The 23,505-nt window shown below is 50.7% G+C and overlaps 10 protein-coding genes across 10 annotated transcripts; 3 read left to right on the forward strand and 7 right to left on the reverse strand.

The window, feature by feature from the left end:
• Nucleotides 1-681: 681 nt before the first annotated feature.
• On the reverse strand, nucleotides 682-1,085 carry AUEXF2481DRAFT_183878 (uncharacterized protein). Its single transcript, XM_013492956.1, has one exon. The coding sequence runs from the start codon at nucleotides 999-1,001 to the stop codon at nucleotides 765-767; it is 237 nt and encodes a 78-aa protein (XP_013348410.1). The 5' UTR covers nucleotides 1,002-1,085; the 3' UTR covers nucleotides 682-764.
• Nucleotides 1,086-1,377: 292 nt separating this feature from the next.
• AUEXF2481DRAFT_183844 (uncharacterized protein) lies at nucleotides 1,378-3,166 on the reverse strand. Its single transcript, XM_013492957.1, has 3 exons — nucleotides 1,761-3,166; nucleotides 1,502-1,706; nucleotides 1,378-1,449 (listed from the first exon to the last, which is right to left on the reverse strand). Exons 1-2 carry the CDS (start codon nucleotides 2,950-2,952, stop codon nucleotides 1,579-1,581), a joined length of 1,320 nt encoding a protein of 439 aa, XP_013348411.1. The 5' UTR covers nucleotides 2,953-3,166; the 3' UTR covers nucleotides 1,378-1,449; nucleotides 1,502-1,578.
• Nucleotides 3,167-3,345: 179 nt separating this feature from the next.
• On the forward strand, nucleotides 3,346-5,215 carry AUEXF2481DRAFT_85156 (uncharacterized protein; the record flags this gene model as incomplete). Its single annotated transcript, XM_013492867.1, has 3 exons — nucleotides 3,346-3,363; nucleotides 3,416-3,499; nucleotides 3,563-5,215. 3 exons carry the CDS (start codon nucleotides 3,346-3,348, stop codon nucleotides 4,982-4,984), a joined length of 1,524 nt encoding a protein of 507 aa, XP_013348321.1. The 3' UTR covers nucleotides 4,985-5,215.
• A 249-nt stretch (nucleotides 5,216-5,464) lies between these two features.
• Nucleotides 5,465-7,780, reverse strand: AUEXF2481DRAFT_1060 (uncharacterized protein; the record flags this gene model as incomplete). The annotated part of the gene is made up of 2 exons (XM_013492414.1): nucleotides 5,465-6,130; nucleotides 6,917-7,780. The coding sequence occupies 2 exons, from the start codon at nucleotides 7,778-7,780 to the stop codon at nucleotides 5,465-5,467; spliced, it is 1,530 nt and encodes a 509-aa protein (XP_013347868.1).
• A 1,299-nt stretch (nucleotides 7,781-9,079) lies between these two features.
• AUEXF2481DRAFT_45723 (uncharacterized protein) lies at nucleotides 9,080-11,253 on the reverse strand (the record flags this gene model as incomplete). The annotated part of the gene is made up of 7 exons (XM_013492779.1): nucleotides 9,080-9,405; nucleotides 9,458-9,689; nucleotides 9,743-9,900; nucleotides 9,952-10,332; nucleotides 10,382-10,638; nucleotides 10,687-11,054; nucleotides 11,113-11,253. The coding sequence occupies 7 exons, from the start codon at nucleotides 11,251-11,253 to the stop codon at nucleotides 9,080-9,082; spliced, it is 1,863 nt and encodes a 620-aa protein (XP_013348233.1).
• Nucleotides 11,254-12,985: 1,732 nt separating this feature from the next.
• Nucleotides 12,986-13,794, reverse strand: AUEXF2481DRAFT_25461 (uncharacterized protein; the record flags this gene model as incomplete). The annotated part of the gene is made up of 2 exons (XM_013492555.1): nucleotides 12,986-13,005; nucleotides 13,059-13,794. The coding sequence occupies 2 exons, from the start codon at nucleotides 13,792-13,794 to the stop codon at nucleotides 12,986-12,988; spliced, it is 756 nt and encodes a 251-aa protein (XP_013348009.1).
• Nucleotides 13,795-14,145: 351 nt separating this feature from the next.
• AUEXF2481DRAFT_61627 (uncharacterized protein) lies at nucleotides 14,146-16,989 on the reverse strand (the record flags this gene model as incomplete). The annotated part of the gene is made up of 2 exons (XM_013492811.1): nucleotides 14,146-16,835; nucleotides 16,890-16,989. 2 exons carry the CDS (start codon nucleotides 16,987-16,989, stop codon nucleotides 14,146-14,148), a joined length of 2,790 nt encoding a protein of 929 aa, XP_013348265.1.
• A 342-nt stretch (nucleotides 16,990-17,331) lies between these two features.
• On the forward strand, nucleotides 17,332-20,543 carry AUEXF2481DRAFT_183957 (uncharacterized protein). Its single transcript, XM_013492958.1, has 5 exons — nucleotides 17,332-17,840; nucleotides 17,977-18,585; nucleotides 18,639-19,332; nucleotides 19,384-19,438; nucleotides 19,489-20,543. Exons 1-5 carry the CDS (start codon nucleotides 17,674-17,676, stop codon nucleotides 20,310-20,312), a joined length of 2,349 nt encoding a protein of 782 aa, XP_013348412.1. The 5' UTR covers nucleotides 17,332-17,673; the 3' UTR covers nucleotides 20,313-20,543.
• A 231-nt stretch (nucleotides 20,544-20,774) lies between these two features.
• Nucleotides 20,775-21,419, reverse strand: AUEXF2481DRAFT_1065 (uncharacterized protein; the record flags this gene model as incomplete). Its single annotated transcript, XM_013492415.1, has 3 exons — nucleotides 20,775-21,046; nucleotides 21,102-21,292; nucleotides 21,349-21,419. 3 exons carry the CDS (start codon nucleotides 21,417-21,419, stop codon nucleotides 20,775-20,777), a joined length of 534 nt encoding a protein of 177 aa, XP_013347869.1.
• Nucleotides 21,420-21,927: 508 nt separating this feature from the next.
• On the forward strand, nucleotides 21,928-23,437 carry AUEXF2481DRAFT_1066 (uncharacterized protein; the record flags this gene model as incomplete). Its single annotated transcript, XM_013492416.1, has 3 exons — nucleotides 21,928-22,048; nucleotides 22,102-23,043; nucleotides 23,097-23,437. 3 exons carry the CDS (start codon nucleotides 21,928-21,930, stop codon nucleotides 23,435-23,437), a joined length of 1,404 nt encoding a protein of 467 aa, XP_013347870.1.
• Between the last annotated feature and the right edge of the window lie 68 nt (nucleotides 23,438-23,505).

Raw genomic sequence — 23,505 nt, forward strand, 5'->3', positions numbered from 1 at the left:
TGGTCTCTGGTCGAGATGACAGATGGGAGCATGATCAAGTCTGACGAGCTATATTTATCGAAAGTGTATTGAGAATCAGATCGTGGAGGATACTGTCCTATACCATCTGTTCCCAGGTAGGCCACCAATCGATGTTGACCTTATCCCAATCCAAATGCACCGGAGCAGGACATCCACACTCCTCAGCTTCATTCCGCCACCACTGCCGCACCGCTGCCTTCCATGTTGTAACGTCAATTTTTTTTTTACATCCAAGTGTATTGATGTCTTCCCGATTCCGGTCTCAGATACACCACTCGGTCAAGTTGATGGACCAGTCTTCGTCGAGGTCCCAACCACTGCTAGGTTCGAGATCTGCAGTACCCAGTTGCACTTGCAGTTCGCGATCCATATTCCAGGTCATGAAGTTGTATATGCTTCTGACAAAGGCTGTGGCGGGGATAGACATCTCGGACATCATCTCCAGCATACGCGTTTCGTGGAGAGGTGAAGAGTGTGATTCGGCGCACACCCATATGAGAAGGTATGCCTGTGCGATCTCGGACCGGTCGATTACGATGTTTTCATGACTAATGTGACAGCTATTTGCTTTGGTAGTCCACAACGCCGTTGCCGTTTTTGCAAACAACAAGGCTGCGGTTGCTGTCCATGACAAAGCGCGTAGACTACACATCACAGGTGGACATGGAGCTGAAGCATATTTGAGGTATCGATAAACGGCTACTTCCTTGTGGAAGTGATGGTCTTCATCTTTTGCTGCGCAGTCACAAATATGGGTTGGGGGGGCTGGCAATCTTAGAGATGGTATCAACTAGAGCTTTGGCTGCGGACAGCAATTTGTCATGCTCGCAGACTGCTGGTACTGTAGTGGAGGCATTGTTGATGAAGAGGGATCGCATATCATGACTAGTTGCAGATAGCGCTAACAGCCCTGCGATGGTCGTCAAATTCTTGAATATGCTTAGCATCAGCTCGTTAGGGAACCTTAGCAGAGATGTCATTATCGATTCGAATCAAGCTGAGCAGTTAGGGAAGGAAGAGGAGGAAATCCATGTGGAAGGGCTGTATGCTATGCAATAAAGTGCAGAGTTGGGTGCCAACAGTTCTTGGAATGACTGTTGCGAAACACCGCCTAAGATCAGAGCTGCAGGTAATAATAGACCATGACTCAATGCTCACTCAGGTGTGCGAGTTGCCACCTTTGATTTCGTTGATCAAGCAGCGCTAACCCACGTGGGCAGAAATCTACGGTATTATTTGCAGTAGATGTTGGTAGCGGAATCAGGACGTGAGGTTGGACCCTCCATCTTGGCGGCAGGGAGGCCCCAACATCGGTTGGACCTCTTCTAATGTCGCAACTCATGGCTTTCCGTAAGGAGATGGTAAAGATACGTGTTTCGGATGTTCGTGATAGATTTCGAAGTCTATTGGCATCTATAAGGGGTTTCCCTATTCAACACGGTTATGTAAGAATCGCTAACTACTACAAGCTTCAACTGACAGACAACGCTAATCTTGACATCGACAAAGACAAGAACATACAGCGCGGAAAGTTCGAAAAGGAAGGGTATACTGAATCTACAAGTACTTCTTGGGGGCATTTGCCCTGCGTCTTTTGTAAACAATGTAGGCGCCGGCGAGCATGACTTGGAAGGCGATGACAACAAAGATGAACATGCCCATCTTTGGAGCGGCAGTGGAGATCACTGGTAAGAATGTTAGCATTGTGTAGACGATAGTAGTCATCCGGGTCAACTTACTGTGAGCGATAGTCTCGGGAAGATGCTCAGTCAGACCTCCACGAACACCCTCGATGGACTGCTGTAGGTTTGTCAGGTGCTCGCGGTAGTCTTTGCCTTCGACATCACGCTGAACAGCGAGAACAATACGCTCAATATTCTCGACGCGACGACTCAGTGGAAGGAGAGCATCACTAGTAAATTGTTGCTGGGGCTTATCACTAGAGTCACCAGCATTTGTACCAGCAACCTTGGACATCAATTCGGCATGACGGTCGTTCATCTGGCGTGACAAACGCTCGAACTCGCCGAACATGTTTGCGATCTGGTGAGTCATTCCTTGCAGACGGTTGTGTAGATCGGCAAACTGGTCCGCTTGGGCCTTGATGGTGCTCGCGTCAGCGTCAGGAAGAGCTTCAGGAGCACCAGGAAACTTGTCAAGTTTCTCAATGTGTTGACGCTTGGCCTCAACATTGGGCTCCTCACGAGCGATAGAGTTGGTGGTAGATGCAGCGAACTTGTAGACCTCGAACGAGTCTGGGTTTTCAGAGGCGGCGGCAGATACACCGAAGAAGTAGCCCGGAGGAAGGTTGACCTTTTCGCTGTGGAAGCAGGACGTGCCGTCGATATCGACGCGGAGGCCATGAGCACCATTCTCGATGCGCAACTTGCTGGGACGACCCAGATTACGGTAAGCATAGTCACAGTGACCGAAAGCCAGACTGTCGACATTGTGATGGTCCTTGAAGTTGGCAGAGCCGTCATTCAGGAAACCACGAATAGATCCGCCGCGAGAGCCATACTGGTCTACCACAAGGGCGAGACCATCGAACTTCCCGACGGTGTATATACTGCTCTGGCCAACAGCTGAGCGGCCAGTATCGACGAACCAAAAGTTCAGGTTACCACTCCCACGCTCTTGACCCGATGCACGAAACTCGGTCTCGACTACCCATTCAGGCTGAGTGATGGCATTGTCGGCAAAGATAGCTCCTCGTGTGCCACCTGGCGCTGGGGGAGTCAGAATAATGCGGTCCGAGAGTAGTTGAGGAGTGTGGTTTTCCCCCGAAAGGTGCCAACCGGGCACGGCGCGTCCATTGGGCGAGATGGGGCCCTTGTGGCCGAACGAAAGACCCTCAATAACATAAGAAGCTTGAGCCGAGGTAGCGAAGAGCAGCCATGCCAACGAGGCGGGCGACAATTGTGCGATCATGAGGCACGCGAGGTCGAGGGACGGAGGGTGCGGAGCAGAGAGACAGAGACCAAGCCAACGGTGACAACAAGGACCAGCTTGTTGACTTCCTTGAAGATGCTGACGAGGTTGGGCGAGCAGTCGAGGTAGTGCGAGATGGTTAGACCGCCTTTGTGAGTTGCGTCGAGGGCGAAGTTTTCCATGGTTGCATCTTGGGTCGCTCTGGCCAGTTCACCTCTTCCCATAACCCAAGCCGACCTACCCCAGATCGTCATCGCCCGTTTCAGCGCGGCGCCGTGCCAAGACCCCGCCCGCTGCGATATGGCGAAAAGTTCGGCGTGAAGAACATGCAGACTGGACACTCGCATCGTCCATCTTGCCACACCTGTTTCCATTTTCTGTTATTATCTCATCATGGCTGACGATCTAGAGGTAGTCTACATCATCCCATCTTTTTTTCAGCTCCAATACTCATTTCCTGCAGGCACGTCTTGAGAGTCACGCTCAGGCATTCGAGGGTCTTCTCTCGCTGATCCCCGCCAACGAATACTACTCAAAGGACAACAGCGTATGTTACCATGTCTAGTCATGCGCCTCTGCTCTCCTCTCCTGCTCACACTCTCCTCTGCAGGACCAATGGCAGCGCAAGAAGCAGACAAAAGAGCAAAAGCGCCAAGCGAAGCGCGCAAAACTTGACCCTGCAAACCAGAAATCCGCAAAGGACGTTATGGATGAGAACGAGCGCAAGAGGAAGCGAGAGCTGGGAATCGACTCGGACAACGAAGACTCTTCTGCACAGATCGATTTGCCTGCCGAGAAGGACCAACCGACCAAAAAGCAAAAGGTCGACGAAGAGGACGACGACGAGGATGATGACGACGATGCCGATGCCGATGCCAACTCGACCAGCAAAAAGACACAAGCAGACAAGAGAAAGGAGAAGCGCCGCCTAAAGAAGGAGAAGGCCGACAAGCAAAAGGCAAAGCTGGACGCTAAGAAGGCTGCCCGCAAGCAGGAACCTCAATCCGCTGCTGGCGCCGAGGAGTCTGGCGACGAGGATATGGAAGACGCTGACGATGTATCTGTCGACGAGGCAGCCGACGATGCTATGGACTTCTCTGGTCTGGTTGACAACGACGAAACCTCGACGCCCGCAAGCCCCGACCAAGCTTCTGTATTCGACAACTCCGCAAACCAATCTGCCACATCCTCCTCGTCGTCAATAGTTCCCACTTCAAATCCCACAGAAGAGGACGCACCTGCCGCCACAAAGCCCAAGAAGGCACTTGCCCTTAAGCTACCAGAGGTCAACGCCGAGGAGCTGCAAGCTCGTCTAAAGGCCCGCATTGAGGCTCTCCGTGCCCAACGTAAGGCCGATGGTCCTGCTGGCGGCCCTCGCAACAGACAGGAACTGCTCGAGTCGCGCCGCAAGAAGGAGGAAGCTCGCAAGCAGCACAAGAAGGAGTTGCGCATCAAGGCCAAAGAGGAGGAGGAGCGTCTGAACAACGAACGCCTTCGTGGCAGCGGCAGCCCCCTCGCCACCCCTGACATTTTCTCACCGCGCCCCGTAGACGAGAACAACTTCTCATTCGGCCGTGTTGCATTCGATGAGGAAGAGACCGACCCTACACTCGGTTCCATCGCTGCACACAAGAAAAAGAAGGGTCCCTCAGACATCAAGACCGCCTTGGCCGCTGCCGAGAGAAAGGCCCAAAGACTTGCTGGCATGGACGAGGATAAGCGCAAGGAGATTGAGGAGAAGGACATGTGGCTCAATGCAAAGAAGCGTGCACATGGCGAGCGCGTCAAGGACGACCAATCCCTCCTCAAGAAGACTCTGAAGCGCAAGACCGACCAAAAGACAAAGAGTGCGACACAATGGAACGAGCGCCTCGACAATGTCAAGAAGGGCAAGGAAATGAAGGACAAGAAGAGAACCGAGAACCTCGCCAAGAGAGCCGCAGAGAAGGGCTCCAAGAAGGGCGGCAAAAAGGGTAAGAGCGGTGGCGCCAAAAAGAAGGCAAGACCAGGCTTCGAAGGCAAGCACGCTTGATCTTGACATTATTCTGTTTCGTTCTTTCCCAACACATTAGCGGATCATGGTTTTTCTTACAAAAAGGGGGTGGTCCTTTCTATTCTTTCTGGGTTTGTTTGGCTTGGGGTTCTTCGGTATTTTGCAGAAAGGGTTCTGTTAACAAAAATTGCTTGATACCTCATGGGTTTTATTTATTTAGCCTTAGTTTTTTGGTGTCTACATGCCATTGTATACAACAGTTTCATCACCATCAAGGGTATTGCTCAAGAGACATGCAAGTGACTCCCGTCTCACCCAGGAGCATGCCAGGGGACTCAAAAACGGGCAGTATACGTTGACTGATGAATACATGTTTGAAATCGTCAGATTTGTGATAGAAAGCACTCGATTTATCAGCCAGCAAACACTCGATCTATAAATCAACAAGCAGTACAATCGCAACGTAATGTTCGGTCCAAAACTACTCTCTCCCCTCTCGCACTTCACCCTCCCCAAAGCTCACTCGTCCATCTCCTGCTCGCCCTCTCCAGCAAACTTCACCTCTCTCACCCTGAAACTCTTAGCAAAACACACTCGCTCCAACATTTCCAATTCCTTCCTCATACCTTCGAATCCCCACCTCTCTCTCACTTCTTCTTTTCCCTGCTCGTCGCTGTCATCGCTCTCGTCATCATCTTGTTCTTCATCATCATCATCGAACCTCACACACTGACCTAGAGCAAACACTCTGTGTTCTTGCCACAGCTTCTGTTTGGCAAGAGCGACACCATACAATTCTTGATCTTTGCAGGGTCTTCTGTGCGAAGTGTTGTGGTTGGTGGTTTTGGTGGAGATGTTATTGTTGTGGAAGGTGAGCTTTTTGGCTGTGTGAGTCGATGGAGTTGATGGGGACGAGGTAGATGTGATTCTGGGGGCCATACTTGAAGTTGCCATTGTTGAGGCTGAAAGTTGGTGAAGTCGGGGTTGAATTTGGTAGTCGTTGAAGTTGATGTTGATGTTGATGAAGGTCTCTGAAGTTGATGATGAAAGTCTTTGAGTTGATGCTTTAGACTTGAATTGCCTTTCTGATGTTGGACTTTGATGTTCGAAGCTTGATGTTGACTGTTGATGGTGATGTTCGATGTTGACAGTCTTCGTTTGATGTTCAAGACTTGATGCGCCTTTCTGATATAGGGCTTTCAGAGACAGTTGAAATCAAAAGGTGGTAGGTTGTAGATGGACTTTTTGAACTTTGCGATTGAGATAAGAAAAAGAAAAGAAAAAGATGTTTCCTAGCAGAGACAGCGTAAATTTATAGCATTAGCCAAAAGAAGAAGCCTTGCAGGATGACTCTGAGCGACGGTATGAGGGTGTTTCCTCATTGGCTACGCCATAGGCGGTCGAATATCAGTATGCAACATGCGCATTCGGCACATTAAGTTAACATGACAGTCATATTAACGCTGGGGTATGGGGTGTGGGGTGTGGGGTGGCACATTGATACTCATCTATCTGCTAGTCTTGTTTACTCAGCTATGTCGTATCGCAGTGTATTGTGTCCCTCAAAGTATATCATTTAGCATAGTAGTACTCAGCTTGGTTTGATCAAAGTCTCGACTCAGCCTGGGCCAGTTTCGCTTCCCTCGTCAACCTGATTCTCCGCTCGAATCTCGACTCCGTGACTTCGCCAGCTATGATCTCACCTTTTCCGTCTACATTTGTCACATGAGGAGGACAATCGTGTTCTCTCTGTGCAAACATCTTTCGTTCATCGTTCTCGTGTTTCTTCTTCAGCGCCTCGAATCTTTCACGAGGAAACCCCCCATCTTTCACAACAACTTTAGGCATCTTGATGCGCACTAGCTGATGTTTGGCGAAGGCTTTTGACTCGTGCGCTTGATAATTTCTCACTTTTGCTCTGAACTCTAGACTCGAAGGTTCGACAAGACACTGGTCCGATGAAAAACGTACCTCAGATGCCTGACTTCTAGCGATGCGAGCAGATATCCATTTTCTGAAAGTCGTGAACGTCGAGTCGTTCGATGAGCATCTCTCAGAATCATCGTGAGAGCCCGTGAGGTTGTCTACATTGTCAGCAACGGCAGAGTCTTTCGGTATTGAGCCCACTTGTGATGAGGGAACTGGAAGCTCTTCGTTGTAGTGATCAGTTTCTCGCTCGTGATCCAGCAGATCTGATGAAATGTGCTCCCAAAACTTGTTCAACGCTTGATGCAGAGCTTTGTGCCCAGCGGTGTGTACCCAGCACACGAAATCAGAGATTGTTGCTTCTCTCAGAGTATCCTCTTCCTCGAGATCTTCGATATCTGCTCTTGTGTCTGCAAGCTCTTTGACAAGCGTTGTTTCGATTTGGCCGGCTTCGTTGATTTGCTCTTGAACGAACCAAGCAGCTTCGACCTTCTTGTTGAGTCGCTGGGCTAGTTCAAGGGAACGTGAATACTCTTTTCTGTAGTTGTCGAGCAGCTTGCAATTCTGACGCTGCTCCTGGTCCAGTCGATGTTCAAGATCTCGTGTGTGGATCAAGCTCTTATTGAGAAGTTCCTCCTTCACCATGAGTTTCTGCTCCAGTAATTCGGCTCTGTGTACCTCGCTCTCGAGAGTTGCCTGGAGTCTGGCGGAGTGATCGGGACCAGAAGACGATTGGGCACATTGCGGCTCGCGAACCTTGATATCGAAGTCCTTTGCCAGCTTAGTGACGTGATCCTTGACATTATTCAAGTATCCATCCGATGCGATCCCAAACATATTCAGAGCCTGTGTGAAGACTCTGGAGTCTTCCTCTGCGTGCTCTGCTACGAAGCGGTTGAAACTGTCCATCGTGAGGTTGTGTCGGGCATGCAACTCCGAAATGTGCTGACGTCTATATTCTCGCAAATCAAACAGATGATGGGAGAATGGCTGGTTCTCTGGAGGCGAATCATACTTGGTTATGTGGTACTTGGCATGTGTGACTCGAAGCGCTGGTATGCGCGGGATACAGTACGGAAGACCTATTCCTCAAAAGAGTCATCCTCGAAATTGAGACAACTCGCGGTAGGGAAGCTGGACCGTATCTGGTAGTTTCGCAAGCACAGTATTGAGTTTCGCCCAGAGTTGCCAGTCGATTCAGAGTGAAATGTAACATTGCCTTGTGAGAGATGTTCTAGCAGCGAGTACATGCACTTTGGATATGCCGGTTAGCGCTATATACAAGCTCAAGTTGATGCCAGCTGGCCTCTGGTTTTGCGATGACTACTCATCATGAGCATGTGAATATAGACTCGTTCAGAGCACGTCTAGTGTGGTTGGTACGCAGTTTGAGCTGAAACATAATGATCCGTTCCAAAGTTGGACCGGTAGGGTAAAAACTCATATTGACTCTGCTATTTGACCAATACCAAATTTTGTTGCAGAGAGGTGCCCTTTGGAACAGGATAGAAGACAGAAGGTACGATGTAGCTCACCAAAGCAGGAGCTGACGTCTCAAACCTCCTCAATATTTCTTTTCTCTGCCAACCGCAAAACGAACGCGCGCCCTACCCCACATGTAAGCTGCAAGCACAGTCCACCTCCGAGTCCCGCTCCAAAAATTTCTTCTCACTTTTCCCACTTCGAAGCTCGTCGGCGAAAAGAATGAAGTCAATTTCTTCGCTGCCCAAGGCAAAGGACAAAAAGAAACTTGATCCTGGCAATGGGCGGAATCGAACCGCCGTCGGGTCGGCGTTGCTGGAATTTAACCTCCACAACGACACATGCTACCACTACACCACATCACCTTAGCTTGTAAGGATTGAATCCGGTTGGCCAGATTCAGGATCTTCAATAACTCGTCTTTGGTTTGCAATATGTAACTAGCCCAGGTATGCTCATGCTTGACGATGGACAGCTTGGTCAGAAAAGTATTGATCGAACAGAACAAGGATTTAGATTAAAAAATAGTGACTATGCCACTAACATGGAAAAGATATATAATTCACCAACAGTATTACGACGCTACCACGACGGCGATCCGCCGATTCGCGCTGCGTCCTACGTCCTGCTCTAAGGGTATCTTCTCTTCAATCATTCGTGAATATCATATAGCCGCCTTTCACGCGCTCTTCCGGTTGGGTCAAAAGTCTGCCTACGACAAGTCGCTTAGGCGTTTAGGGTCTTGGTCTCGGTGTCGGTTTCAGTCCAACTGGCCTTCTCGATGATTGGTGGGGGCTTGGGAGTGCTCTTCTGGAACAGAACGTGACGCTTGAGGAAATATGGCAACCAAGTTGTCAATTCGTAGTTGAGGAAAGTCTTGGTGGGGACCGAGAAGACTTGGTCGATTTCCTCCAATGTGAGTTGCTTGGTCTCGCGGACGAAAGCAAAGATCATGAACCAGGCGATCAGATTGAGTCCGGCATAGAAGGCAAAGGCACCAGTCTGTGACATGGCTTTCACCATAGCAGGGAAGGTCAAACTGAGAATACCAGCTAGCGCGGGGTTAGCAGGTCTTTTACCACTTCAAATTTATTCTGGGCTTACCGAAGGTGTTGTTGATGCAGACGGCCCAGGCCATTCCCTGTTCACGCTGGATGGTGGGGAAGACCTCGGCAGAGTATTGGAAGGCGACTGGTCCTTCACCCAGCGAGTAGCAGATGGTGAAGAGATAGACGAAGAGGATAACGGGCCCAACTCTTGCAGACGGACCCACTGATTCGGGTTGGAGTAGAGATAAGCCTGCAGCTAGCAGGAATATACACATGAGAGGGAAGGTCTAGAAGAAGACCATTAGTGGATAACCTTGCGACACTGCATCTAAGAACTTACTATCAAACACAATGTTCTACGGCCCTTCGTATCAATCAAGAAGAGTGTCGGGATGGTGAAAACGACTTGAATGGCACCGTAGCCCAGGGACGCATAAAGAGCTTGGTCAGATGTGTAGTTGGCGTTTGTGAAGATGGTTGAACTGTAGAAGGAGATGACTGCTACGAGTTAGAATACTTCTCAAAGCTGCAGCAGAATTGTCAACTCACTGTTGATGCCGCACATCTGTTGGGCGATCATGACGGTCGAGGCACCATAGTTGGCTCTTCTGATACGAGGTACCGTGAAGCAGTCTCTCATACGTGTGAAGTAGGTCGAACCGCTAGCAACCTTGAGCTCCTCTTCGTAAATAACGTAGGAGTAATAGTAGTCTCTTGCGCCAATGATGGGATGAGCGCGTAGGGAGACCATTGACTTGAAGCCTTGGGCGACTTTACCGTGCTTCATCAGCCAACGGGGTGATTCGGGACAGAAGAAGATACCGGCCATGAGGATAAATGACGGGATAAACGCAGACCCAAGCTGAAGACGCCATGCAATTCGAGGCACATCTTTGACAATGACGTTTGCGCAGAAGCCAAGGAAGATACCTGAAAAGGGATGTTAGTACACAAATCAACAAGTCTTTTTGCGTCTTACCAATGACGACCCAGAGTTGCCAGAACATGACAAGCGCTCCACGAATACGAGCCGGAGCCATCTCGGCCGAGTAGATAGGAACCGTGGCGTTCTTCGCGCCAATACCAATGCCCATAATAAAGCGTGCTGCAAACAGGCCTTGCCATGACTGTGCGAAGCCGGAGCCGATAGGAGTTGCAGTCAAGCAGGCAGCCGTGAGGAAGATTTCACCTCTTCTGCCGAGGTATTTGTTGAGAGGATCAACGATGAAAGCACCACTGCAGTTCGTCAGTCATGCAATTAGCTCAAGCTGTTGCAATGCTTACATAAGACCAGCGGTCAAGAAGATGACAGAATTGATTAGACCAATCAACCAAGGGCGATTCTCGATATGGAATTCTTCAGGGAAAGACAAGTTGGCTCCGTTCGAACCAGTCTGATCCCACCCTTGTGTTGCAGCACCGATGGCACACAGACCGATCGAGTACCAGAGCATCTTAGGTCCGTGCCATTTGTGATCTCTTTCGTAGATAAGTGCTGCGCGCTCTTCCTCTGTAAGGTCGAGGATTGTTTCGAAACGTTCAGGGTCTCGCGCGACAAGAGCAGCTCTGCCAAAAAGAGCGGCGTCTTCAGCCATGCCATGGCTTTCGGCGAAGGTGCGAGCATCGAGAACGGTTTGTTCCTTGTTAGTACGCTTTAGTCGCGATCAGCATATGCTCCCAGGTTGAGATTGTGGAATGCAGAGTTCTCACTCTCAGAGGGTTGTCAACAATGTTGAGGGCGACAGACGCCTGGCGAGCAGGGGCTTCCTCGTGGTAGATCTGTTCCTTTTGCTCCTTTTGCTCCTTGTGCGAAGCGTAGTCGACATCGCTGAATGTTGTCTTCTCTGTCATCTTGGCTGCTTCTCCTACGAGTAGGGAAATGATCTGATGAGCCGGGAATTGCTGGGGAAGTGTCTGGAGAAAAGAGTGGAGAGGTGGGGAGAGGGGAAAGCTGCATCAATAAATACCAAAAAGTCCTCGGGCGTTAAGGATTCGTGCCGATTGTTCAACAGGAGAGCGATGATCCTTTTACCGCTTCTAGAGGTTACTAGCAAGGGTACCCGCCAAATCTCACATTTTATCAAGTCACGAGGCCTGGTACGATGGGAACCTGGGCCGCCTACCAATTTGTGGTTGCATTTCTGCATTTGAAGTGGATTCTGCCTTGGCGACCAGGGCCAAGGGTGACTGTCAACATGCCGTCAGGGCTCAAGCACACTCAAGAACCGTCGCCCAGGAGAGCTTTAGAGGGACAAGATGCCCAGAGTGGAGTTCGTTTGGTGCATGGCATGTTGCTTGACTTGACACATCTTGTCCGGCCGTATTGACTTCTCTCAAACTGCTGTATATTCTCCAGGCGCATCTGCAAATTCTTGACAGGCAAAGATACGTACCTTGCTATCGACAGCGCATAACAGCATTTCGGGCGGCGTGCGGAGAAATGTGTGGATGATGCCGTGGCGCTGTCGCGCGGGAGACAATGTGGATGCAGGGAGACGCCAAGGTCTAGCTTCCCTTGTTCAGGTTGTCTTGAATTGCGGCAAAATTGACCGGTAACCACTCAAAAGCTCGTCGATCGCATAACAGATAACAGACACATACCCAGGAGTCGGGCCGTTCGTCTCCTCGGACGTTTTAGACGGATTGTTGTATTCGTTCCGCGGCTCGTATTGCGAACCAGTGAACCAATTTTGAGCTTAGAACAGGAAAGGAGAGTAGTCCTAAAGGCTCGTCGGATCGTTGAGTTCGGCGTCTCCGCAACAGAGTTTGGAGGCCACTTCGTGCCGATCCTTAATACGCCCCATGGGCGCCTCCAGCGGGGAAGTTTGACATGTGAATAAGCAACCAGAAACACAGCTCCATGTCTTCCAGGGACTGGCTACTGCTCCAATACCTCCTCGAAGGATGAGACTAGCAAGCGACTTATGGTGACCTTGGCTCCTTGGGTCATTTGCGACATTGGGCAAAGATGATTCAATTCATGAGTAAGCCACTCAGTCGTGGCCACTCGTGGTCGTGTGCTCGGAGCTTCTATGCGGCAATCATTACTCTCCACCAATCCTCTGATGTTATCGAATTCTGCGATATGTGGTAGATGGATGGAGGCTGGTATCTGTCGCTGATCTACTCGACGAGTTACAGAGGTCTCGAGCAGCTGTTTCATGCATTGTTGGCAGTCGAGTCTCGGACCAGGGTCTTTCAGACGACGAAAGATCCATCGAATCGCGCAAGCCGCACAGACCTCTGGTTCTCGAATCGGGCCCCGTGAGTAGTTTGTAAACTAGTCCCGGAAGCTCGAATGGATCGAAAGAGTCAAGGTGCATAGTGGCCGAACCCCAAAGCCATGTTATCTCACTAAGGGACGGGGGGTTGTTCGACTTCCTGGAGACAAATGGAGCTGAAAGCATCCAGACACAGCTCTGTGTGCCCCACACATGATCGTACATTTGTTTGTCACGTCTGTAGACTCGATTGGAAGGAGTTGAAAATGCTGTTTTCATTACTTTGTGGTCATGCTATTATATCGTAGCTGATGATGGCTCTTTCTGGCCTGTCTTCAGGCTTGATTTACATAAGTCGTTGCTTATTGGCTGCTTGAGCGCCCTATTTGCTTGTCAGTATCGATGTGTGAGCTCGTAAGTATTCGATTGACTTACACTGCTGAAGCTCGGACTCGTCCAGGTGTCTGAGCTTGTTGACTTGGGCAGTCTCGCCAGTAGCGACACCCTTGGCGAACTCGACAAGGTTTCCGAGAGCACCGGCGGCTGATCTGGTGATAGCGTACTGAGCAGTCTTGGCCTTGACCTTGATGAGGATGATTCTGGGGTCTTCAGGGCCACCATCGTGCTTGCCGTCACCAAGGTCACCCAACCAAGCCTTGAGACCGGAAGAGTAGTACTTGCGAACCTTCTCGCGGTCGGTCTCGATCGAGGCAATACCGGAGATGGAAGCCCACTCGCCAGAGGGCTGGAGGAAGGCAAGGTTGATGTCGTGGTCAGACTCAAGATCGTCCGTCTTGCCGGATTCGCTGTTGGCGTGGAAGATGAGGTCGACACCATTGCCCTCCTTGGCGGCCAGGGCCATGCAACGAGAGACAAGAAGACCGCTGCTGGCGATGCGGGTGGTCATCATGCAGTACTTGGACTTGTCGACGAAGCTGATGAGATCGCCAACCTTCTCCTTGAGCTCGCTGGGCTCGTCGAGGTTCTTGGCAACGTAGGGGTCGGCGGTCTTGCTGCCGGTGTCGGTGTTGCTGAAAGACATGTTTGCGGTGGTGGTTGAGAAGGATTGGTAGTGGAATCGAAGTGTTCTGCTGGGACGAACAGAAGTGAGCAAGGGTGCTCTTCGGACAACGCGGGGTAGCTGGCGGCGAAGAGGGGCGATCAAGGACATGGTGTAGACGTGCTGGTATGACGGCAGACGAGTTGTGATGTAATTGAGAAGGTGACTTACCGTGAGAGAGTAACAGGCGAAGGATGGGAAAGGAAGAAGAGAAAGAGACGCTTGTAAAGGTAGAAAACAATGATGCACTCCTGCCCGCTCTCCACGATGACATCATTGAAACCCACACATGGCGCACCGGCATGGTGAGATCAGCTTTCGGCAGCGATCGATCACCAGCCCTTCATGAAACGACTTCTGCCTGCGCTTGTCGTCGGCTTTCAAAGAGCCTCATCTTTTGTTCATGTCATTCGTGATAATAACCTATCTACAGAAAAGGCTTGACCGCTCTTGGACGTCACTTTAATCTAGCTTACTGGCGACGAGCTTGAGGATCTCCTCAATGCCCATTTTGGCGTTCTCGGGAGCCTTTGCAATACTCTGCCAGACCTCTCCATGCTTGGGCTCGCTGAGCACGCATTTGTTGATGGTTTCTTCCTGCTTCTCTTCCGTACCGTGTTGCCTCAAGAACTTCAGATAGTATGCCCATGAGTCACCAATATCTGGATCCAGGACGATAGCCTTCTCGAACCACGTCACTGCCTTGTCCAGTCTGCGCTCACCCCAGAAGACACGCGCAGCAGTCACGTACAAGATCGGGTCGCTATCGTTCTTCTTGATCGCCTCCAGCGTTCTGGGCTTGCGCTGTGTACGGGCTTCGAGATGCCAAATTCTTTCACTCCATAGCAGCCCACTGGTGGGGCACTCCTGCAATGCCTGGGCCATCTTTTGGTTGGCTGCAGCATTGTTCCCTGCTCGTCTCTCGAGTCGTACTGACTCTGTCCAAAGCTCGGGATTTTTCGGTACCGCAAGACGTGCTCGGTCAAGAATACTGCGTGCTTTGACGATGATACCTGCCTTTTCGTCTGTGCGAGCTGCAAGTAGCCACAGCGGTACACTCTGAGGGCATGCTCTGGTTCCTGTGTTGAAGGCTTCACGTGCTTGCGCAAGCATACCTTTATTGTCGTAAATTTGTCCTTTTTGCATCCAGAGCTTTGCAGCTTTGGGATAAAGTTGCAGACCCTGGTTGACAAGATCGAGAGCAGCCTCTCTGTCACCTTGTTGTCTCTCAAAAGCAACACTCTTGATCCAGACTCTGTCAGTGCCTGCCTCTTGACGAGCTGTCTTGAGGAGCTCGCGAGCTTGGCCAACTTCTCCGTTGTCTGCTTCGAGCTTGACAGCCGCTAGCCAAATGTCTTCGTTACCAGGTTGTTGCTGGAAGGCTTTGCCTAGGACTCTGCGGGCCTCGTCTATATCTCCCGAGTTCCACCTCTCTGTAGCCAAACGCATCCAAAGAACCTCATTGGTAGGCACTGCTTCGACTGCTTTCTCCAGCAACGAAACGAGCGACTCTTTTGTGCCATGGTTGCGCTCCATGTCACCAGCGGCTAGCCATATGATGCTGCTGCTGGGGAACACTCGAATTGCATAGGCGTAGATGGAGCGCGCTGTTTGATAGCGACCTCTAACCATAGAAGACTTTGCATCGTCCATCCAGATTTTCTTTCGATCGTCGTCCTCATCCAGACCCCATCCGAGAGTGTGCTCAACAATAGCTTTGCAAGTGAGATTCGCACCCTCATCTTCACAGTTCTCAGCCACTTCGATCCAGCGTTCGCGCTCTAACATAGCTGATTCACGAGCCAGTGACTTTACAGCACGATCCATGATCTTCCCCACCATCTGCTCGGCGCCAATCTGCTCTTGAAGTCTTGCAGCAGCCACCCAGATCTCCCAAGAAGTCGGAACGGCTTTTCTTGCCTTGTTCAGGACGACCTGTGCATTCTCAGGTGACTCCAATCGAGCAAGAGCAAGCCACAAATCCACAGACAACGGAATTAGCTCCGTAGCTTTGGCGAGCAACAGTCGGGCATCGGCTGGGTCCTCTTCCAGATTAACAGCTTCTTTCCAGATGGCCACCGACTGCGGTACATGATCAAGAGCTTGCCTCAGGACTCGCTTCTTGTTGGACATGATGGTTTCCAGCTTCATGGCCTCAACCCAGAGGCGCACGGAGCGATCGTTGTATTTGAGAGCTTCTTTAGCGATGATCTTAGCGTTGTGATTCTCGTTCAGGCGCATAGATTCTAGCCAGACATCTTCGGACTTTGGGCAGAATTCGACTGCTTGAGCTAGTAGGTTCCGTGCGGCGACAATTTTACCAGCGAATTCTTCAAGACGGGCAGCGGCAATCCAACCAGGGCCATGCTTCTTGTTGGTATTAATGACGGATCTAAGCAGCTCACGCGCTCTTGCAACATCAGCGACCGGGATTTCGCTAGCCTTGACCTCGGATCTGGTCAGGGAAGTCAAGTAGCCTTTGGGATCGATATTGGTTGCGGTTCCGGAAGCGACGTCGTCTTGCGCGGCTTGATCGAGACGGACTTGCAGCACCTTGTCTCTTGCCTTTCCGATGTGAGCAAAGTTGGTCATGGCACCTTCCAGGTTATCTGCAGCAGCACTAGGTTGAGCCCCGTCATCGTTGACGGTTGTGTCGAATTGTGTCGAATCTCGTGCGCCAGCCAAGACACTGTCAGGGACAGCGTAGAACCTCTCACGCAAGTTTGCCTTTGCTCTTCGGTTCTTGCCTGTCAAGTCTCCAACTTCGGGAATGTTCTGCCAGTCTTCGTCGGTGAGGCCTCCAAGTTCTCTCTTCAGATCGGCAAATTGCTGCTGGATTTTCGGGTTGTTGCGCTCGTATTCTTCTCTTTCTTTCCGTTCGCGTTCCTCGCGTCTAGCTCTGCGTCTCTTGTCCATCTTCGCATCGACTTCTGCGTAGATCTTGTCGGCTTCATCATCCTCGCGATCGTAGTTTCCGCTGGCGAAGAGGCCGGTCTCGTTTTCAGGATCCTGGAAGCGTTCGTCATCGTCATCGTCGTCCTCCTTCTTTCCTGCAACTCCATAGGCTGTTGGCGGCGCATTTCCGAGCTGGGCGGCACGCTTTGCGAGAGCTTCTTTGATCTGTTCTTCGCTGGGACCTTCACGTGCAGGACCTTTGCGAGATGTTAGGTGTCTGGATAGAAAATGCCTAAACTGTGAGTACGTACCGAGATCTGAGCGCGTTGTGAATCCTGTCGCACCTCTACCCAGACCGGCCACATAATTTTCGGGCGCCGGCTGGCTCAGGAAGTCCTTGCGACCGGACATTGTTGAAGGATGGTCGCGCAAGGATCAAATTGTTGGTCAAGCAAGAAAGCTAGAGACATGCAATCGTGACGGAGTTTAAAGACGCTCGGACCCTTGGTGTTGGATGGAAAGATTGATCATCCAAAGAGCTCTTCAAATTTGCTTTGTGAGTCGTATGAGGCTACTTCGGAGAGCATTCAAGGGAAACGTCGAGTTGCCCGGTCTTGGTACCGATTTATCGATATGCGACATTCGTGACAATCGAGGTGAAGCAATAAAGACATGTAACTAACTATCCTCGGGCCGATTCGAGATGCAGACGGAGCTCTCAGCAGTGGAGCTTCTCCAAGCAGCAGACACCAAGGCACACTTCTTCACGCCAGATCGTGGAATTCAAGGCTCATCAACGGCATCGTTGGGAGGTCCACCATCTGATGCTTTACAAATTGCTTATCCTGAAGTAGAACTGGCCAAGAAAAGTGAATGCCCAGCTCCCAACGGTGGCCAGCTTTTAGAGTTCCAGGTGCATCGGACGGGAGGCCGACCTCGCCTCTCTTCTACATCCTTTGCAACTTCAACTCTGTCAATGTCATCATTATCGCTGGTTCTGAATTGAGGTCGAAAGCTGGGCGTATTGGATTTTGTCGCGTCTTACAACATACTGGAATAATTTGATCAATTCTCTGGTTGTCGCCTTTGTTCGCAATGGCGGCGCATGATCCGCGCGACTCTCGCGAAATCCCCGGACTGCCCTTCCAAGGTGACCAGGCATTTATGCTTCCTCCCATTCGACGCGCCCGAGTACCCGAGCGAGAGAAGCGGACCTATAGGGCTTGCCTACATTGCCGACAACGAAAAAGTCGCTGCGACTTGTAGGTTCCCCCATTGTTCCTTCCCAATCCCAGTCTGCTTGTCATGGAAAAAACAGGTGAACATCAAAGTTCAAGCCACCTAAGTGCCTGGATCATGATTTTGATATTTGACAACAAGATCCTGACTTCAATTCAGATATGGAAGCGGTGAACCAGGAAAACCACCCTGTGAGCGATGCATTCGAGAGAATCATGAATGTGTTCTCGGGCCCTCTCATCGCGGGGGTAGGAGAATTAAACGCAGCACTACAGAATCAGAGCAACCGGAAAATGGACCTTCCCGCAACGAGTCTTCGAGTGAAGACACTGGACAGTCTTCGGTTCCCCCAGTCCAACAGGAGAGCACACGTGAAGAAAGGGAAGAACCCTACCATAGACGTCTACCATCATGGCCGCAGTATACCCCAGGGTCGAGGAGTACACCAGCACCTGGCCCAGAAGCACCAACTTCTCATCCGAGTACGAAGATGACTGTTGACGAGAGCATTGTTTCGACCAATCTGCAGAATCCATCTGATGCACTTGAATTTCTGGCCAATGTGGCAGGTCGCAATGAAGGAGGAGCGGCACGGACACCTTCTGCGCATGGCTCGATGTATGCAAGGTCTCCATATCAGAGTGGCACAGAACAGCATGTGGCGACACCGTCTTCTGCTCATCCCTCACCATCCGTCATGCAGATCTCATTTCCTCCTTATCAGAAGGGTCATGTATCTTTAGGCATGATGCACGCCCTCATAGACCGGTAAGTTCTAGCTTACTAACGGTGTTCGGCTTTATACTGACATCATTCCGAAGTTACAAAATGAAGTACCACCAATTCTACTCAGTTGTGCCGCCTTTCATGCTGGAAGCAGAGAACCTCGCGGCCAATTCAGTACATGAGCCCTACCTACTCGCTGCTGTATGCACCATAGCGTCCAAAGATGAGCCATCCTGGTGGGACACCCATGAAGCTTGCTCGACTCACATGCAACAACTTATTGCTGAGTTGATGTACGGTGGTATTGCCACATTGGGAGCTGTCGAGGCGATGCTAGTGTTGGCCGAGTGGGTGCCGCGACCTCCACAGTCCATGACTGCAGTCGGTCGAGGCGAAGAAGAGCAGACCGCTTGGATGCTCTCTGGTATGGCCATCAGGATGGGCTATCTCCTAGGCATCGATCGCACAGGCTTTGTGAATGAGTCTGATCCGGACGCACCGGACTACATTCGGAAGCGACTCGCCTGGGTGGGATGCTACATGAGCGACCGTCACATCTCTGTGCGTGTTGGCAAAGCTTTCTGGAGCAGAGGTCCTGCCATGATCAAATTCTCGTCACGCGACTTCCAGGATGTCAAGTACCCAGGAAATCCCACGGACAACTTCGCGGCTCTATGCGAAGCCCATCTGGAACTAACCCAGCTGTTCAGCAACGCTCATGATGTGTTGTACTCCTCGAAGAACAGAAGTGCACAACTAAACTTCGGTGGGGAGTATGTGAAATACATTGTAAGACTTGTCCTAGATCAGAGCAAACACGATAGATACTGACTACATCAGGATGACTTCCGAGAAGCCATGAGCGCATGGTATGACAGGTGGGGAAAACTATCCTGTAAGTAATTTCTGTCCTCGCGCGACCAAATCACGACTAACACGTTCCAGGCACTTCGGTCATCAAGGCAGCTCTCATCATATCCTTCGAGTATCTTCGACTATACGTCAACGCTTTCGCATATCAAGCTACGCTGACCCGTATGGCGCAAGACTACAGCGACCAACAGAAGTCACGAGGTCCTCAACGTCAGAGTGGGCAGGTAGCATTCACCGATTTCATCGCAGCAACTCCAGATGCACGATTCATCTATGACTCAATTGACTCTGCCAAGAAGTTGTTGACTATCTCCAACACATTGCTGGATCCTACGACGGAGTTTCGATACATGCCACTGCGGTACTATCTCTACGTAATCTACTCGGCTGTCTTCTTGTACAAAGCAAGATCGACTGGAGTTTTGGGCGCAGATGGTGGAGACGTAAGGAGGACTGTGGGAGAAGCTGTTGAACGACTACAAAAGGCAAGCTCCTGTCAAAACGATGTTGGAGATCGCTACAGCAGAATGCTGCGCCTGCTATGGCGTAAGCCTCCCCCACAACCATCTGCGCCGATCTCGAATGGGAACGAACATGCATACCAAACACCATCACAGAATGCTCCGGTCGCCGCAAGGATGGAGCAACATACCCACATGAACATCGACCAAACACCGCAAGCGGCTTACAATAACGCATTCACCTTTTCATGGCTGGATCTGCACGCAGTCGGAGACTTTGCCACCAACAATAACGGGAGCATGATGGATAGTTATGAAAGCTTGGATGACGTCTCTGGAGAGCCTGCTTATGGACACTTTGACCCCAATTTTGTACAAGGACAACAACAGCAAATGGGCTGGAACGTTTTCTCGGCTCCTGGCATAATTTTCTGAGTCAGCGAAACGACACGGCCACTGCGCGATGTCTAGAACTCTAATTGTAATTCTATGTACATCGATCTATCCTATACTTTGTCTATTGTCAAGACTCTCTGGTCTTCTTCTACAGCAGTCCCAGAATACTGGAAGTGTGCAGGACAGAGAATGGCCGTCGCGATAACCGCGAAACTGCAATCTTCAGCGAACTGCTACAATACCTCCAGGATTGTGGTGCAACCAACAGGTTATCCTGAAACGTCTAAAACATGCAGCATTTCGCACAATTACACGCTCGTTTTAGCTATAAAATACTGAACCGATCACAAGTCGGGTGAAGCCTTGTATTATGCAGCTCTTGCTCTGCTTGCCTCTGCTCCTCCTGGACACGTAAATCACGAACACGGCATATCCCTATACGATGACTGCTGGTCTGGACGCCATTGACTCTGAATACACATGTCTACCTACAAGACACTCTTAGGCAGCTTCAGCCTGTTTCTCCAACAACCGCCTAAGCAGACCAACTTGAAGAGGAAATGGCTGTCCTAGCCAAGTAGCACGTTGAGTATGATCCCGAATATCATCACCAGTATTCGGATGCACCAACGCCGACAACGGACCACGATTGATAACCAACCATGGCACAAAAGCACCAAATTGAGCTGGCGTAAACAAGTTGACTTCGAACATGGCGATGGGATGAGGACCGATTGGTTTATCCCAGATTCTGTAGACGCGAAGTTCGGGGACTGGGAGGGTGGTTAGCTTAGGACAAGTGGGTTTGGAGGGGTAGGGCCGTCGTACATTCTCGTCTTATACGTTCCCAGAGTTCGGTTGCGAATTTTACTTCCGTGTCGATGTTTTGTTGGAAGTAGATGTGGACGTCGAAGCCGCCGCGTTCGTCGTTTGTGATAGGTGAGGTGAAGGAGTCGTATGCTGGACTCAGCTTCTCTGCTGGTGGGTTTACGTATGACTTGCCATCTGCGTTCTTCTCGCTGGAAAAGCATTAGTCTCTACCGATCTTCTCAAAGGATTAATTGAATTGACATACTCTGAGAGTGGAGGCAAATTCTGATATCCTTCAAGAGGAGAGGGGTATGTGTAGATCGATGGGTCTGACATGGTAGATTGCGGTGATTGGACGAAGAGAGGACTCGATCGATAATTTGATACGTTGTTTGAGGTCACAGTAGTCTCGAGCGTCAATTGTGTGAAAAGAGAGATACTTCGATGATTATACGTATATGAGTAAAAGTACAGTGCCGTTTAGCATGGCCGAAGGTGGCTTACACAAGCCCTCGGAATTGGAGCGCACTCATGCTTCGCAAGCTTTGGGCCGAATTGCGCGACCGCTTTGAAATCGCTTTGGCATCTCGTGGTTCCCCGGGGCGCACAAGAGGTCTGTGGAGATCTAAACTCTTGCTAGCACCATGACACTCGATGCGAAGATGACGCTGAACGCATTCATAATCTATTGTTGATGGTAAACGTGGAAGGAGCGAACGCGTAGTGATTTTCCAAGATTGGAGCGCGTCATCCCGAACGCCAAAATCACACGGGGCAGGCGCGTCCGAGTCGCTTCTTTGAGCCTCCTTTGTTAAAAGTCGATACAACACATGCATGCCCAACAATGTCAGAAGAGAGGATACAAACTCTTCGTGTAGAGTTGAAGACATGGGAGAAGGAATTTTCGGTCCAACACGGTGGAAAGCGGCCGAGTCGTGAGGACATCCGGAACAATGTCGAGATTGGTATGTTGGCACGAGACGTCGAACCTAAGTGTTGTACTGATGACTTGTCATAGCTGCAAAGTACAGCGAATATGACAAGCTGAAACGACCACGGGTAAAGCAGTCCGAGTCACAAGACGCTCGAGTCCCCAAGACGATCCATGCAACACCCAGAAAGAAGGCCGCCCCAGCGGCAACACCACAGAAGCCTGTCTCACATCTCTCGATAGCCACGATAGCAGCGTTACAGGACGAGGAAATAGAGCTAGAGCCCACACCGGCTGCAGTACGCATGCATCTCGGCCCCACACCACAGAAAGATGGCCACATCCTGAGTCTCTTCGACGACCTGTCGTCAACTGCTTCCAAGCCTTCGCGCGCTGCCCTTTCAACAATAGAAGCAAATGCAAACTTCACACCGAGTAAGCCGTCCCAGCTCCTCTTTGCTGACAACGAATCGCCACCTGAGAATGCCAACGACCGCACTCCTGCTTCAAGCAGCAAACGCTTCCTCCTCGATTCCTTCGTCTCGACTACACCCTTGAAGCGGAAGCGTGAGGACGAGGAGCCGGCTCATGCTACACCATCAAGTGCAAAGGGTCTCTCGACGCCCGCCTTCTTACGTAGATCATCCAATATGCTCATCATGGACACCTTGGTCGAAGAAGCCCAGAATGACCACGAGCTCAAGAGCATGAACATTGGCAGGATGCGTCAACCACCCTTCAAGAAGCGTGGCATTGTTAGAAGTCTAAGCAGCATCATCCAAGGCATGAGGAAGCAAGAAGACGACAGATTGGACGAAGAGATGGAGATGATGCGTGAGATGGATGAAGAAGATGAAGATGTACCGGCTAAGCCCGTTGTCCAAGTCGAGGATAGCCAGGTCGTTATGCCTCTTGGTCCTGACCAAGGCATCGAGAGTGAAGAGTCAGAAGAGGAAGAGAGGGATACGGGTGTCTTCAGAAAGCCATGGAAGAAGAAGGGTCTGAAGCGCCAGACGAAGCGTGTTATCAGTAAGTCCACGCAACCACGTCAACACACTACGAGCAGTGCTGACCATTCTCAGTGCGACCTGCACCAAAGCCAAAAGCTACAGCTCAACCAGAACATCCAGATGCACTATCCGAGAACGAAGGCATTGTCGCCGAGACACAGCTTCCCGAAGCTCTAGACGACATTGACTCGGGCGCAGATTCGGATGCAGCATACAGCGATACAGAAGCCAAGAGAAAGCGGCAACTTACTAAGACCACCACTGCAGATACAGAGACAGTGTCCAAGGGTGACGGAATTATCAAGAAGGCGGCGAAGAAGATCAGTGCCACTGCACACGCCAACTTCAGGAAGCTCAATATCAAGAACAAAAACTCAAAGGCCAATGGCAGAGGAAGGTTCGGAAGGAAATGATGAACAATTGTGGTGTTCTTTCGGAGTTATGCATTGCTGGAGTCACTCGCTATGGAGCGAGGATCGGT

Source organism: Aureobasidium subglaciale, assembly GCF_000721755.1.
Source record: "Aureobasidium subglaciale EXF-2481 unplaced genomic scaffold scaffold_1, whole genome shotgun sequence".
NCBI classification, from domain to species: domain Eukaryota; kingdom Fungi; phylum Ascomycota; class Dothideomycetes; order Dothideales; family Saccotheciaceae; genus Aureobasidium; species Aureobasidium subglaciale.

Bases quoted from the DNA above. Each gene is read 5' to 3' on its own strand.
- AUEXF2481DRAFT_183844 (XM_013492957.1), bottom strand. From the start codon at position 2,952: ATGATCGCACAATTGTCGCCCGCCTCGTTGGCATGGCTGCTCTTCGCT. The intron at 1,707-1,760 runs GTAAGTTGACCC...CATTCTTACCAG, and splicing joins TCCCGAGACTATCGCTCACA to TGATCTCCACTGCCGCTCCA.
- AUEXF2481DRAFT_183878 (XM_013492956.1), bottom strand. From the start codon at position 1,001: ATGACATCTCTGCTAAGGTTCCCTAACGAGCTGATGCTAAGCATATTC.
- AUEXF2481DRAFT_183957 (XM_013492958.1), top strand. From the start codon at position 17,674: ATGGCGGCGCATGATCCGCGCGACTCTCGCGAAATCCCCGGACTGCCC. The intron at 17,841-17,976 runs GTAGGTTCCCCC...ACTTCAATTCAG, and splicing joins CGAAAAAGTCGCTGCGACTT to ATATGGAAGCGGTGAACCAG. The intron at 19,439-19,488 runs GTAAGTAATTTC...AACACGTTCCAG, and splicing joins CAGGTGGGGAAAACTATCCT to GCACTTCGGTCATCAAGGCA.